General features: G+C 38.8%; 1 protein-coding gene across 1 annotated transcript; it reads right to left on the reverse strand.

Moving 5' to 3' along the window:
- Window positions 1–10,348: 10,348 nt before the first annotated feature.
- On the reverse strand, window positions 10,349–14,495 carry LOC149179979 (uncharacterized). The gene is made up of 2 exons (XM_089413720.1): window positions 10,992–14,495; window positions 10,349–10,897 (listed from the first exon to the last, which is right to left on the reverse strand). The coding sequence occupies exons 1-2, from the start codon at window positions 14,493–14,495 to the stop codon at window positions 10,349–10,351; spliced, it is 4,053 nt and encodes a 1,350-aa protein (XP_089269846.1).
- Window positions 14,496–15,379: the final 884 nt, after the last annotated feature.

The following is a 15,379-nucleotide window of genomic DNA, read 5'->3' on the forward strand; positions in this document are numbered from 1 at the left end:
CCGACCTGAGGGTTATGGGCCCACAGTCAACCTTTAATACTCGATGCAACACCTCTTTCTTTCGAAGGACATTCTGTGGCACAAATGATAATCTCTGTACGCATGGGCGTGACATGAACCTCTACATTAGAAGCTGGGAGCTGCAACGTCCGAATAGGCAACAATACATTGCAGGTTTTAGAAAAAAATCGCAGGTCAAAAGGGTTAAAAGATTGCAACGGCTTTCCTCACGCGTGGCTCACACCGTCTGCACGCAGTTCTAATTCCTCAACAGGTCACCATCTATCCTTTTTAAGTGATTGACAATGGACCTCCTCACTACACCACACAACTTGCATTGTCACTCGGTTCATAACCCAATTTATTGATAGAATAATGCCTCCAATTCCTAGGTTCTGCTATGCTTTGGTTTTACAACGAAACTCATAAGAACTTTGTTTCTCTTCTTGAACTTTCTATTCCCCATTCACGTACATTCAAATTATGAATCGAACAAGGTTGCATGCATCGGATTAAACACATAGAAATCCCATGATCATAATGATACTCCGATTACACTAATTTCATTATATCGAGCTCGATGATTACAAGAATGTCCTCTCTGGACCTGGCTGCCTCGGCCTGAATTTACATTGTATTGGCCTCTGTCCTTTCAATACGGAAGGCTACAATTTATAAGAAAACTCTGTCCTTTCAATACCGGAAGGCTACCATTTATAGAAAATACAATACATCGTTGTGGATCATTTAAGATCCCTTATCTCCTGAGATCTCATAACAAATTCCTAAGATCCCTCATGGATTTGATTTACATGCTTTAAAATAACAAATTAACAGATCCCCTTTTCTTTTGATAGTAATGCCTTCCACGATTTTAAAATAACAAATTAACAGATCCCCTTTTCTTTTGATAGTAATGCCTTCCACGATTTTTCCTTCCGGAAGCTATTTTTTGTTGATTTCTTGGACGTGGGTTCGATGCTTATGTATCATTTGATGAGGCTCAAAAAAATTAGTCGGAGGAGTTAAATGTTGAATCTTTAATGTTTGATCTGTTAATTGGACTGAGAAAGAGCCATATTAATCCTTAAAAGAATAGAGCATATTTCCCATCAATTTTGGTTTCATGGATATGACCTATACATATCCTATAATGAGTTAGCAAAATAAATTAAGTTCCTACCTAACCCCACATATATTTTTCCAAACTCTCATAACCTTACTATCAATGGGATTGATAATTTAATGCTCAATAATTTAAGCAATTAAATTGCATGACATACCCCAGACACATTATTAAAAAAACAATCATGTGTTCAAATCAATAAACTAGTGTGCCATTACTCATGGCCACATGAACACATTGCATCCACACATTGATTTTTATAATACCACCTGATCATCCATTCCCACACGTCATCATCATGATCTCTATCATGAGGGCAACTACTCATCTACATGTCATCAATCATGACATATCAATTTTATGGTTTCTCATGGAATATTCCTATCTTGATCATACCATACCCACATATTAAAAGCATGCATGCTATTATCAATAAATATGCCAAATATATTAAAAAGAAACTATTACCTAATTCCTTTTAAGTTACCTACAATTTTTAACACACAATTTAATAACAAGGCCAACCACTGTTGTTGACTTCGACACAAACGTTTGAACTTGTGATCGACGACCAAGGTCGATTGCGGGCCTTCAACCTCGATCAAGGCATCCCATATTCTCTACCCCCGCTCCAGTTACAAATCACTTCTTTACTTTGTTTTTGTCGTTCTTCAATGTTCTTCCATGGTTTCGGATTACTTCAGAGTTCTAGTCTTTAGCTGTTCTGCTCACATCTTCCTCCTTAACTCCGCTTCTGCCTTTATACTTCCTTCATCTCCACTGTAACATTAAAGGCTTCCTCCTGTACTATCTGTGTGTACAAAGCCGTAACACCTCTCTGTCACTTTTCTCTGTATTTCGCCTCGGATTCTGCACTTGCAACTTCTGTTACATAGAACTACTCTACTTCGCACGCCGATTATAGCTAAATTACTCCACACACACATAAACTCAGAGTCGAGTCGTTTGTATTACTAAATAGGTATTTACACAGTTTCTTCTCTGCGGCTTGATTTCCAATATCAGTGGCCTATGTTTCACAATCTACCCATAGGCTTACAATCGACCTCTTCACACTCTACTTCCTAACTAACTATCTAACCAGCTAAGTATCTAACCCCTGACTATGCATTTTAGGCTTATATTTATACAAAAGGATTCTACAACCAATTCATGGTTTATATCCATAAAATTCTCAACAAAACCCTAAAATCTCTTCCTTATCTCTAAGGATCTTCTCTAATCGAGAAAATCATGAACTAACTCCTAATCTAAGATTTGCAACTAATTATCGAATCTCTCAACCTCTCAATTATCTTGATTCTCTCATATTCTCCTCCATTCGAGAACATTTACAATATGCTTCACATTACTTAATTAATTCCTATTTTCATTAAAATCACTGAAAACCTAAGTAATTACATTAATTCAACATTTAGGAAACCAAATGCCTTAAAATACAAGACCCCCTATGTCTACTAAAATACAATGATATTTGTTGAGCTGAATTCTCCAGCATCAGACTCCCAAAGTAGAAAATGTTCATGATCTCCTGATCATGTGTCTTCATATGTTGATAGGAAACCTCCAGGGTCCCAAACTTTAGTTTGTAGTTGTCTGAATGCTCTGCGCCTTTGCTGCTATTGTATGTCTACTATCTTCTGTTTTATTTTCCTCTCCTTGTCAATCATGTTCAAACTCTGATTGATCATCCTTCCTGCTACTATCAATCTTCTCCATATGGATTGTTTCATCATTAACTGCCATAATTTTTCAATTTCCATTTCCAGCACATCCTTGGGCTGGTCCATACTTTGCCACTTACTGTTACCTCTTTCTCTTTGTTTCGGGTTGTTGTTGCTATCTACTAACTCTTCAAACTTTCTGTTCTTCACTTGTTTTTACTTGTTCTCCCATTCTTGCTGGTTCTACTACTTTTATTGGTTATGCCTCCCTTTCATCCTTACCCTATTTCATGATTATCTATGTCTGTATTGAACCCTGAATTTCCAGCGTTCTCTCCAGCAATTTAATATCTCTGTTCCATGGATTAAATACTTCCACATAGTCTTCCTATTTCATTTTTATTTGGCTGCTCATCTGTGCCAAATTTTCTCCAGCATCTGCAACTAAACCTACACTCATCAAACAATTATAAAAATAAAAATCATAAGGTTGTTGTGCCTTTTCTTCCTTTGGCAACACATTAGCATGCTACTTTGATTCTTCCTCCTCTATCAGCACATCAATATGTTGATTTGAATTCTCAATAGAATTCACGAGACTATCAACTAGTCTCTCCTCCACACCATCTGTTTTAATAATGTATTCCTAGCCTTGCCTGTTGTAGTAAACTTCTTCACTCTTATTCAGTTCTGATTTTACAACCTGAACACTTACTTTTTGGTTTTCTAGCCTTTCCTCCAAAAGACTTAACTCATACCATAAATTTGTTATCTCACTTGAAATTTCTCCAAAAAGCTCTGTACAATCCTCACTATCTTTTTCTCTGTCACAAGTATAACTTCTTATTGACACTGATTCTTCCTTCTTGATTAGAATAAAATTATGATCTGCCATCTATGTGATAGTTTTAAATGTCTTTCCATCACTCTCCCTTTTGCCATTTAAGAAAATCAATTACTCTTTGTCCTCATCAATAACAAATTTCTTATCATAAGACATAACTGTCTCATCTCTACTGAAGATATTTCTTCCACTAAGCAAGGAATTTATGATCTCCTTCTGCTGTAATAACTCAACTTGATCTTCATTTGAAAGACAGTCATCATCATACTTTACTTGGAAAATTTTAGCTTCATTCAAGACAGTTCCATAAGATGGTTTGTCTTCTGCAATACTTGAATTCACACACAACTTGTCAGTTATAAAACCACAAGACCTTATGATCTCATTTGATGATTCAATCACTAAGTCTTCCTGCTGTTCCAAGTTCTCCACACAACTCAGAAATACTTCGATGGTCTTCTCCTCAATCTCATCAAGTCCTTCACTTGATTGCTTGATATCCTTCTCTACTTCTTCTTTCAGAACATAATTTAGATTCTGCCTGTCTTCTTCCTCCTTTACGACAATATCAGAAAATTGTCCTTCTTCGCATGTTTCACCTGCAAACATACACATATTATCAGATTTAAAATCATGTGACCCTTTGGTCTCACTTGAAGTTTCAGTCTTCAAGTCTTCTTCTTCACCAAGAACTTCACCCTGCTCTAGTTCACAAATGGATACCTCCATTTCCAACTCAGCTTCTCTTAGTTTTTCTATCAGCCACTTTACCTGCTTTTGTTGTAGCTTTCTCTGTAACTTATGCCACCTCACTGGATTTTTCTTTAACACCCAACCTAGTCTTTGGCTTTCCTCTAGCAGCAGTGTTAACACATCAAGTTCTTCTCTTATCGTGGCCATCTCCTTGTCAAACTCTGCTTGACTCATCCTCTTGCCATTTTTCTTGGCATTCTCCTTCTTCACTTTTCTTTTGTTGTGGTTTCCCTTAGAACCTCCATTATGACTATCAGTAGTCATCTTCTTCTCCATCTCTATGGGTTTCTCACTCATTCACTATGAGCTGCATTAAAGCCTCTGCAACAACAAGTCCTACCTACTGCCTCTTACCTCACCAAACTTTCCTTTGTACTTGGTCTTTTGGCAAGCTCTTGGTTCGCTATCTTTGGGACCTCCTTTGAGCACTTCTCTCTGCTCCTTCTAGGCTTTAACTCGTCTTCATCTTCTAAGGACACAACTATCCTATTTATCCAACTTCTGTTGAAATTCCTCAAGGTTCTGCCACATTCTGCTTTCATTCAAAAACTTTTACCCGCTTCTTTTATCCCTTAGCAATTCTACCCACATCCTTTGTGGAATTGTCTTTTTGAGTTGCAACAATACCTCTACAATAACAATTCCTCTCCTCGCTACATATGCCTCACTAATATTCTCTCCTCTGAGCTTAGTCTGTTAGCATATCTCTGGTTCTTTCCTCTGGAACCAATTGAGCACTCCTTTCTCTAGGTTGCTGCAATCTTCTCACCTTCTTATGCTGCTACCTACGCATCAATGTAAAAACCACACACACTCTCCAATCTTCAAATCAGAGTAAAATAAAAACATACCATCCCACCTTCAAGATCTTTGCATGATCTTGTTCTACCGTTCACCTGCACTTTGAATGGATTGTCCTTTGTTCCCTTGCATCTGCAATTCTCCCAATATTCTGCTATACGTTACCTTTGTGTGCTTACTATTTGTTAGATTAGAATTTGATCTCCTCTTGCCTACATACATATCTTAACACATAACTCTGTTCTAAATTTTCACAAAGAAATTTTCACATAGGATTTCTTTGTGCTGCTTTACCAAATGTCTTAACCACAATTCTGCTCTAATACCAACATGATTCCAGCCTAAGCCGACAATACCCATAGTATGCATATAAAATGCATAATTTCATTCATCCCAGGAACTTCAATGACCTGCCTTGTCAACCCTTCATGAATATCATTTTAAGGCCCCTTAATAATGTTTCATGCGAAAATGTTTCGAAGACTATTCAATAGTCTAATCCTTAATTAACCTCTCCAGCGGAATCTTGTTCAACCTCATAAACTTTTGTTAATTCTTAAAGCCATGCACATTAACCATACTCTCTTACTCTGGTCTCGGATTTACTCAACACTAATCATACTATGGTTAATTTCCCTTAATTCGCTTTATTATAGAAATATACATAAATCACTTTTAACTCTACCTTTCCGCTTTTTCCATCGCTTTGGCACTTTTCCCAAGACTCACCTAAAAATGACGCAAGATGACATTGGATTGAACAACAATTGAACAACAATTGCAATTAAACAACAATTGAAAAACACTGGCAATTGAACAACAATCTGTAATTGAACAACACTTCGCCAATTGAACAACAATTTACCAGTTGAACAACACTTCACCGTTTGAACAACAATTCGCCAATTTAACAACACTTCGCCGATTGAAGATCAATTTGTAATTGAACAATGCTTCGTCTATTGAACAACAATTTGTTAATTGAACAACACTTCATTGATTGAACAACAATTCGCCAATTGAACAATAGTTTCGTCCCACATTGACTTTCACTCTCCGCCGTTGATCTTCCCTCTCTAGATCTTCACTTGTCCCGATCACCAAAACAATCTGATCACCATCCTCCACCGATTGATCAAGACACACTTGATCTAATGGTCATTAACGATATCGCACGAGAAACTTGCACGACACTTAATCACCCTCATGGAGCCGATATGAATTATCAGTCCTCGGCCTATAAAAGTTCAGGTCTGGTACTTAGATTAATGTCCGCTCATTTTTGAGCCCGATATCCATCGGATAACAGTAGCCATTAGAACCTACGGTTCACAAGACTCCCATTAACACACGATTTAATAACAGGGCCAACCCCCGCTTTTGACTTCGACACAAACATTTGAACTTGCAATCAATGGCTAAGGTCAATTAATGGCCTTCAACCTCAATCAAGGCATCCCATATTATTTACCGCCGTTGTGGTTACTAATCACTTCTTTACTTTGTTTTTGTCATTCTTCAATGTTCTTCTGTGGTTTCAGGTTACTTCAGAGTTCTAGTCTTTAGTTGTTCTGCTCACATCTCCCTCCTTAACTCTTCTCGCACCTTTATACTTCCTTCATCTCCATTGTAATGTCAAAGGCTTCCTCCTGTACTGTCATTGTGTACAAAGCTGTAACACCTCTCTATCACTTTTCTCTGTATTTCACCTCTGATTCTGCACATTCAACTTTTGTTACATAGAACTACTCTAGTTCACACACCGATTATAGCTAGATTACTCCACACACACACATAAACTCATAATCGAGTTGTTTGTATTAATAAACAGGTATTTACACATTTTATTATCTACGGCCTGATTTCTAATACCAATGGCCCCTGTTTCACAATCTTGCTATAGGCTTACAATCAACATCTTCACACTATACTTCCTAACTAAATAGCTAACCAGCTAACCCCAGACTATGCCTTTTAGGCTTACATCTATACAAAAGGATTCTACAACCAATTCCTAGTTTAGATCCGTAAACTTCTCAACAAAACCCTGAAATCTCTTCCTTATCTCTAAGGATCCTCTCTAACCCGCAAAATCATGAACTGACTCCTAATCTAAGATTTGAAATTAATTCTCAAATCTCTCAACCTCTCAACTATCTCGATTCTCTCATGTTCTCCTCCATTCGAGAACATTTACAATATGCTTCACAATACTTAATTAATTCCTATTTTCATTAAAATCACTCAAAGCCTAAGTAATTACATTAATTCAACATTTAGGAAACCAAATTCCTTCAAATACAAGACCCCCTATGTCTACTAAAATACAATGATATTTGTTGATTTGAATGCTCCTGCATCACTCTTGCATATATATGAGACCATTTTCCACATATAACTAAATAATACTAACTCCCGCCATCCTTATCTTCACAAAATATTCATAACAACAATCGTGCCATCTATCATGACAATCATACATTTTAAATATGCAAAATTGTTAGATATGCCCCCAAAATTTATATATGTGTTATACCACCTCATTCCTTAAGGCCCACAGAAAGGCATTTAATTTCCTTTTTTTCTTACAATCAATAGCATTCCAATGCCAAGAATATCTTCACACTTCATCTTTCTTTATCTTGAGAATGTAATAAAAAAGGAATTCAGGGGTTCTCTCTTCTGATTCTATATAAGGAGTATCAAAACCGAATTAGTCTATCATATGACTTATTTTCTCTATTAAGTAGTATGGTCACGTGCTTCTTGTCATTTAATCACCTAGATGATAGTTTCTCATGGGATAATTTTACATGGAAACTTCTTTTAGGCTCTAAAATACCTCATCAATTGTAGGTGGCCCTCCCATTAGCTCTACACAACACCAGTGTGGCCCCATTCCATCTCTTCATAATTCATTAGTGAACTCTTCCTTATAGTGTTTTGTGTGTTCTTAGCATAACCCTAGCTCATAGTCCTCTAGTCCAATTTTTTCAAACAATTTCCCACGTGATTTTAAAGACCAAATCTAGGAGTCTTTTACTAGATTAATACAATATTAGGTGTTTCTCCCATCCTAGATCTCACTCAACTTATTCTCTACATGGAGGAACTCATTTTTTACTCATGCACATAACCCACTTTTATTGCTCATGCATCCACATGTGTGATTAAGTTATCTCTCCCTATAAAATCCCTTTCCATCAATCATGTAATTCACCCCCTTCAATGGTGTGTACATTTTCCAAGCAAGAAATTTGATAGGGTGATTCATCCATTCCTTTAAATAATTGACTCCTCATGGAACTTATCTCATTCCTCTTGTAGTTGTCGCGTAAGGTCCTTTCACCAAATACATTCAATGATTATCTTGTCAAGTCAACAAGGGTGATGAATTTTATTTCCAAAAGTTAATTTGGCATCACAAAAATAATGTGGAAAGGGTTGTCATGTATCATTAAGCATATTAAACACCTTCTTGGCCCTCTCACTATTTCTAGTCACCATATCATGATCGTTATAGGCACTCATGCCTCCATTTTTTTTATCTAAAGGATATAATATTCAAAACATTTAAATCTCTCCATCATCATAGAATCATACTTAATTATCCATGTCGAATGTAAAAAATTCTTAGTCTAATTTATTACACATTTAATTTGCGGTTTAAAATGGGGGCACGACAATGAAATCTATAGGTTCTATTATTTGGAACGGGATCCTCTACTATGACAGACTAAGATTGACTAGTGTCATGTAGCTAGTTGAGAAGCCTTGCTAGGTTTTATTTAGCTTACATAATGATATTGATTTATTATAAAATAAACCATCATGGCAAGCTATTAAAACAATTTAGGGGATTCATGCCATGCTAGATCCCTAGTTCATAAACTCTTTCTATATAGGTTATTTTATGTGTTGAGAGTCAATTGTTGTGATTTCATAATTAAGAATTTAAATTCATTTATTATCATTTTTACACAATTGAATTAGAGTGAATATGAATGGGAATTATTCTTGCTTAACCTTTCTATTTCCTTTCTTAGACTCATGGTATGGTTCAGTAATGGTCATTGGAAGCACTACAAATAAATTGGTCATTGATGAGGTCATGCTAGTTGTTCTCTTATAGGGGATGAGGTTTAAAGACGCTAAATCCACTAAAGCTTTCATCTCTCATAAATATCAAGGGAGAAAGGAAATAAGGGGGAGACATGTAGATCGATTTCACATGTTAGATGTATGTCCCCTAGAAAGTCCAAAGGAAGATGTTGGAATTGTGATGACATTGAACATTTCAAAACCAACTACAAGGGAGATAAAAGGGAGAATGAGAAGAAAAAGAATGATTTTGTTATGGGTTTGAAAAATATTCTTAAGAGGATTGTATGGATGTCATTGTTGTGATGCTAGAACCTATCCATGTCATAATGCATGGTTGATTGACTTGGAAGCCTCATTCCACATGCCTTCCAATCGAGAGTGATCTCTCGTGTGAAAGAAATGTGGTGGAAGTTATACATCAATGATTATTCTCATATTAGTGTAGTTGGCCATGGCAGAGTCTTAGCCAAATTATCTTAATGGAAATGTGAAGGTTATTAATAGAGTTTCACATGTTTAAATTTTATCATAGAGCCTAATATTAATAAATAGGTTAATGAAGTATGGGTGATTTTTTTTCTGAAGTAGGGTGTGTGATGGGTCAAGGAGATATGGTCATTGTGGGAACTAAAGAACTATTGGAATGAAAGATGAAAGAATTAAATATAACAAAGTGATCACACAAACACATGTTGTGGGATTTCCTTAGAAACCAATGGCAAAGAGGATTTCTTTATCTAATTCTAACACTCATTATTTATTCATTTCTATTTTATGACTTTCTTTAGAGAGATTTATCTACAAGGAGGGAAATGTTTTTTTTTTTCACAAGATCGGTTACTCATATATTAAAAAGCTGTGTAGACTAGAACTGTTACATAGGATTCAAGGAGAACAGTCTCAAATGAAGTGCAAAATCGGGACGCAGCCCGTGACTTTTGTGAGATTAATTTGAAGAGAAATTGCTGAAAAAGATTCCTACTATACTGCCTTACAAACAAACCGTCTATGAGCTTTATTTTACTATTCATATAACTAACACCAGAATTGGTTTACTGTTTCCTCTCTCTGTTTGTCTCTTTGTTCATATTTTTGGCTTGCCTTGGTGGATGCCTCCGCCTGCATGCTGTCTGTGAGTTGCTTGATATGGTTGATAGCTTCCTCCAAATGCTGACACTTCACCTTGAATCCCTCAATTTCCTTTCTCTGCTTGACCAGCTTCTTTCTTTTGGAGCGGCTGTCATGTCTTGTGCTATACCTGAGAATGGCTGAGGAGGGATACTGTGCGCCGAGTCTCTGAGTGATGGCTTGCTTTGATCTGAGGAAGCGAAGTAGACTTGAAATTTTGAGAGCACACTGATGAATGTCACTCCCGTGAACAACTTCACTGCCTTCCAAGCTTTGAAATTTTGGCTGAGGCAAGGGCTGTAATGCCTGTGTGAGGAGAACGCTCGGAGGAGCAGGAATAAAAAGGAGGTGAGGGACTTCCAGGCTTCGAGATTTTTGCTGAGACAGGGGCTGAAGTGCTTGAATGTGAGGAGTGGGAAGAGCGTCCTCAGAAAATCTAATAGGATGATAACTGATCTGACAATATTCAGAGGGACACTTCGGATGGGCTGATTGACTACTTGTCTGGTTATGGGATATCTTTGACATAGATTTTCTCATTTTCGCTTACCTGACCCTGCTGTCGATTTACCGCCTTGTTGGCAAGGGAGTCATCTTCTTCGTTGTGCTCCCTCAGTACATGCCTGAAGGTGACATCCCCCATATTCCGTGTGTTCTCTATGATCCTCTTTCTTATGTTGTTGAGGCTTTCTCTGTTAAATTCTTTATCATTGGTCATTGCTGAGATTATGATAGCCGAGTCCCCAATTATGATTGGGTTCTTAAGTCCAAAGTTGGAAAAAATTGTGGTGCCGAGGAGGAGACTGTAAGCTTCAGCTGCGTTGTTCGATGTCTTTCCTAATCCCCATTCATAACTGCAAATGTGTTTACCTTCTTGATCTTTAATTACTCCTCCTGCTCCCGCTGCTCCGGGGTTGTTCTTCGATGCACCGTCAAAGAACAGAATTGGGCGGTCTTGCTTGCTTATCCATTGCCTTACTTCGTCTTTAGATCCCCTGAGTTTCCAATTGGCCTGTTTCTGGTTGGCTTTATTCTGTGTAGGAGGATTCTGGGCATGGTTCACATTGAAATTACTGTACCAATCCTTTTCCTCTTGAGCCCAATTCTTCTGATCTGGGGGTGCTATAAGATTTGCACTTACCACCTCCGAGATGTTTGCTATAGTTTTTACTATTACACTATCCATGTTAGGCCTTTTGTTTTTGAAAACATAGTGATTCCTTGCGAGCCAGAGGTTCCAACATAAAGTAGCGGGGATGCATTTCCAGAGTCTGATAATATTGTTCTTGCCCTTCTTAGAGTATGGATAGACTCTTTTCCAATTCTTCTGGATGTTATGCATCTGATCAGGGAATCCTCTAATGTCCAAGGGTCTTGTTATCCTGTTCCAACAACTTTGAGCAAACGAGCAGAGAAGGAAGGAGTGCTTAATTGACTCTTCTTCTACCCAACAGAAGCTGCAAATCGAAGGTCCTTGTATCCCTTTCTTCCTCAGGTTCTCCGCTGTAAGGATTCTTCCTTTTAGAAGAGTCCAGTTGAAGTGCTTTACCTTTGGGAGGCATTCTGTCTTCCAGGCAGCTGGATAAAGGTTCCAATTAGTGGTGGGGGTTGAGTTTTGGAGAGATTTATATCCTTCTTTAACTGTGAAGGATCCTCCCCCCGTATCCCAGATGTATCTGTCCTCTTTGTCCTTGCTTGTTGGAGCTAAACCAGATAATGAGAGCTTCAGGTTGTGCCACAGAATTTTTAAGTCCGGAGGTAGGTCCAGGTCTTTCCAAGCCTGCCATCGATTTTGATTCCATAAGGATATATCATGCATGGTGTTTATTTGTCTCTCCTTCATCCAATCTTGCAAAGGTCTGAATTCTTGAGACAGGGTTCTTGGATTGGAGTTCAATATTCTGTCAGTCCATATATTAATACTTTGACCATTACCTGGGAGCTTGGAGACATTTTCCTTGAAGTGTGATAGAAATTTCTTCACTAGACGCCACATCGGAGTGCAAGGCCTGTCTACTATTGGGTCAATGAGGATGTTGGAATTTGGGCCTCTAAGATACTTTCTTTTTATTGCCTCAACCCACCACGAGCCGGTTCCTGTGAGAATCCACCAGATCAGCTTTAGTCCCAGCGCCTGATTGGAGAGGCTTGGCATTTTTATAGATAGGCCTCCTTTCTCATAAGGAAGGGTTACTTGATCCCAGCTAACAAGACTGAATTTTTTTGTGTCTTGTTTGCCTCCTTGCCAGAGGAAACTTCTCATTATGAGCTCCATGTGTTTATGGATACTAGCAGGGGCCATAATAATTGCGTATTGGTAGATTGGGAGTCCAGAGAGGACAGCCTTTATGAGGGTAGTTCTGCCGGCTAGATTGAGCCAAGAGACTCCCCAGTTTTGGAGATGACCCCTCATTTTTTCAATGTGACTAGTCCATACTTCTATTTTAATGTGATCCTTTGCCAGGGGCAGGCCCAGATAAGGGAAAGAGCTCCAATTTTTTTGAAGGGGAATCTCCAGAATTTGGGAGATTCTTTGCTGTATCTGTTCAGGCACATTCCAAGTGTAGAGCTTGCACTTTCTGTTATTCAGTTTACCTCCTGAGACTTGGAGAAAAGCATCCAAAACCTTTTTGAACCTCCTGGCCATTAGACTAGAAGCGCCCCCAATTAGAAGAGTGTCATCTGCAAACAATGAGTGGTTTATTTCCTTGGTCCCTCTCTCAATTCGGATGCCTGTAATTTCTCTCTTGCTGCGCAGATTTTCAGGGTGGATGCTGAGAGTCTCCGCCATAACAATGAAAAGGAAGGGAGAGAGGGGGCAGCCTTGCCTCAGGCCTCTGGAACTTTTGAAAGAAGTGCAGGGCCTGCCATTGATCAGCGGGGCGGTCCAGGAGTCGAAGATACAAGCTTTGATCAGGCTGATAAATTTGGGAGAGAAGCCAAATTTCTTTAGGACCGCACAAAGGAAGGAGTGATCTACTCGATCGAAAGCGTTGGCCATGTCCAGTTTGATGATCATTCCACGTTCTCCTCTGTTGTAACTACTGTGTATTGCTTCCTGGACTAGTATAACATTGTCTATGATCTGCCTCTTTGGGACAAAACCTCCCTGGTTCTCTGAGATGATGAGAGGTAGAAGATTCTTTAACCTGTTTGCTACTAATTTTGTTATGATTTTATAAGAGACGTTGCAAAGCGAGATAGGCCAGAATCTATCAAAGGATTTAGGATTGGCTTCCTTGGGTATCAAGGCTATATGTGAAGACTTTGTGTTGTCCCCCATTTTGTGTTTTCTAAATGCCTTTTTTACCATTCTTACAAAGTCCTTCTTTATAATGTCCCAATGTTGCTTATAAAATGCAGTTGTGAATCCGTCCGGCCCTAGGGCCTTGTCCTGCTGCATGCCGAAGATAGCCTCTTGGATTTCTTCTACTGTAGGTTCTTGCTCCAGCTTGTTGTTGTGTTCCTCTGTTATCTTGCTCTTGATTATACTTAGGAAGTCATCGCTGTCATGGTGCTGGTTCGCCGAAAGGAGGGCTTTGAAGTGCGCATGAGCTGCATTTTTTATGGCTTCTTGATCCCTCAGTTCTCTCCCATCAACTTCTATTCGGTCTATCTGATTGATTGCTCTTCTAATCTTGACATTATTGTGGAAGAAAGATGTGTTTTTATCCCCAGCTTTTAACCAAAGACAACGGGATTTAATTCTCTGCTCTTCTTCCTCTAAGCGGTTCTGCCGGTAAAGCTCTTTGTAAAGCTGTTTTTCCTTGTCTAGGTCCTTGGCTGTGTATTGCACCTGCTCTTTTTCTTGATGCCATCTCTCCATTTCTAGTTGCAGCTCTGTTTTCTTTTTCTTTTCAGCAGTTGCATTTTCCTTGGCCCATTGCTTTATGGCTGTCCTGAGATGCTTTAGCTTTGACTCCCAAACGAAATGGGGAGAGCCAATAACTTCAATCGACCATTGGTCCTTTACAAGGGAGCGGAAATCCTCATGGGAGTCCCAGGCTCTGTTATATTTAAAAGGAAGAGGGCCCAAATTTACTCCTCTGTCCATGGAGAGAACCACGGCCTTGTGATCCGATGATGTGCCATGGATTATGCGACTCCTGATTGCTTGGTAATTTTCTGCTACACCTTCCTATACTAAGAATCTGTCTAACCTCTCTTTTATGTTGTGTATCCCTGCTCTTCTGTTTGTCCATGTGTATTTGCCATTTGTGAGTGGAGGGTCGATCAGTTTGAAGTGTTGGATGATTGATTCTATCTTATCTCTGGACTGATCTGCATGGAAATTTCCCCCATATTTTTCCTCTATCTGCCTTATTAGGTTCAGGTCTCCTCCAAGGATTACCCCACTGCTGTGCGTGTTGTTGAGGTCCACTTCTAGAGTGTTCCAGCAGCTTGCTTTATCTCTGTAATGGTTAGGAGCATAAATGTTGTAGATGTGGTAGGATTCCCGGGTGCTTTTGTTCTTTAGTTCTGTTCGTATCCACTAATTGCAAAGCTGGGAGCTGATGATTTCCCACTTGTTTATATTCCATAAGGTTCCTATGCCTCTTGAAGCTCCTGATGAGCCTATTGAGATGCCAAGGTAGTTTCTGAATCTTTGGGTTTGAAGGAGGAAGTCTTGCTCGGTGGTTTTGGTCTCCTGGATTAGGAGGATATCAGGCTTTTCCTGGTTTATGAGATCCTTGATTGCTTTCAGCTTTACAGGTGAGCCGAGCCCCCTACAATTCCAAGAGACCAATTTCATTATTTACCAATGTTGAGGTGGGGTCCTGATTTCTCCTTGGCCTTCTCGCCACTTCCTTTTAACTTACCTAAGAAGGAGTCCATTGGTTGTTGGGTGCCAGTTGCCATTTCCTTTGCTGCTGTCTCATCTCTTAACTCTCTATTTGTCTTTCAGCCGACTTTTCTTGGGGGGTCAGATGGCTGGTG

The sequence above is a fragment of the Pinus tabuliformis genome, chromosome 3_2 (genome assembly GCF_031772625.1).
Source record: "Pinus tabuliformis cultivar Carrire ecotype Pingquan chromosome 3_2, CPIR1, whole genome shotgun sequence".
In the NCBI taxonomy this organism is placed as follows: domain Eukaryota; kingdom Viridiplantae; phylum Streptophyta; class Pinopsida; order Pinales; family Pinaceae; genus Pinus; species Pinus tabuliformis.

What these genes read in the sequence shown, in the direction of transcription:
- LOC149179979 (XM_089413720.1), bottom strand. Translation starts at nt 14,495, where the DNA reads ATGGACAGAGGAGTAAATTTGGGCCCTCTTCCTTTTAAATATAACAGA. An exon ending in TAAATCGACAGCAGGGTCAG is followed by an intron (nt 10,898 to 10,991) that starts GTAAGCGAAAAT and finishes GAATATTGTCAG; the next exon opens with ATCAGTTATCATCCTATTAG.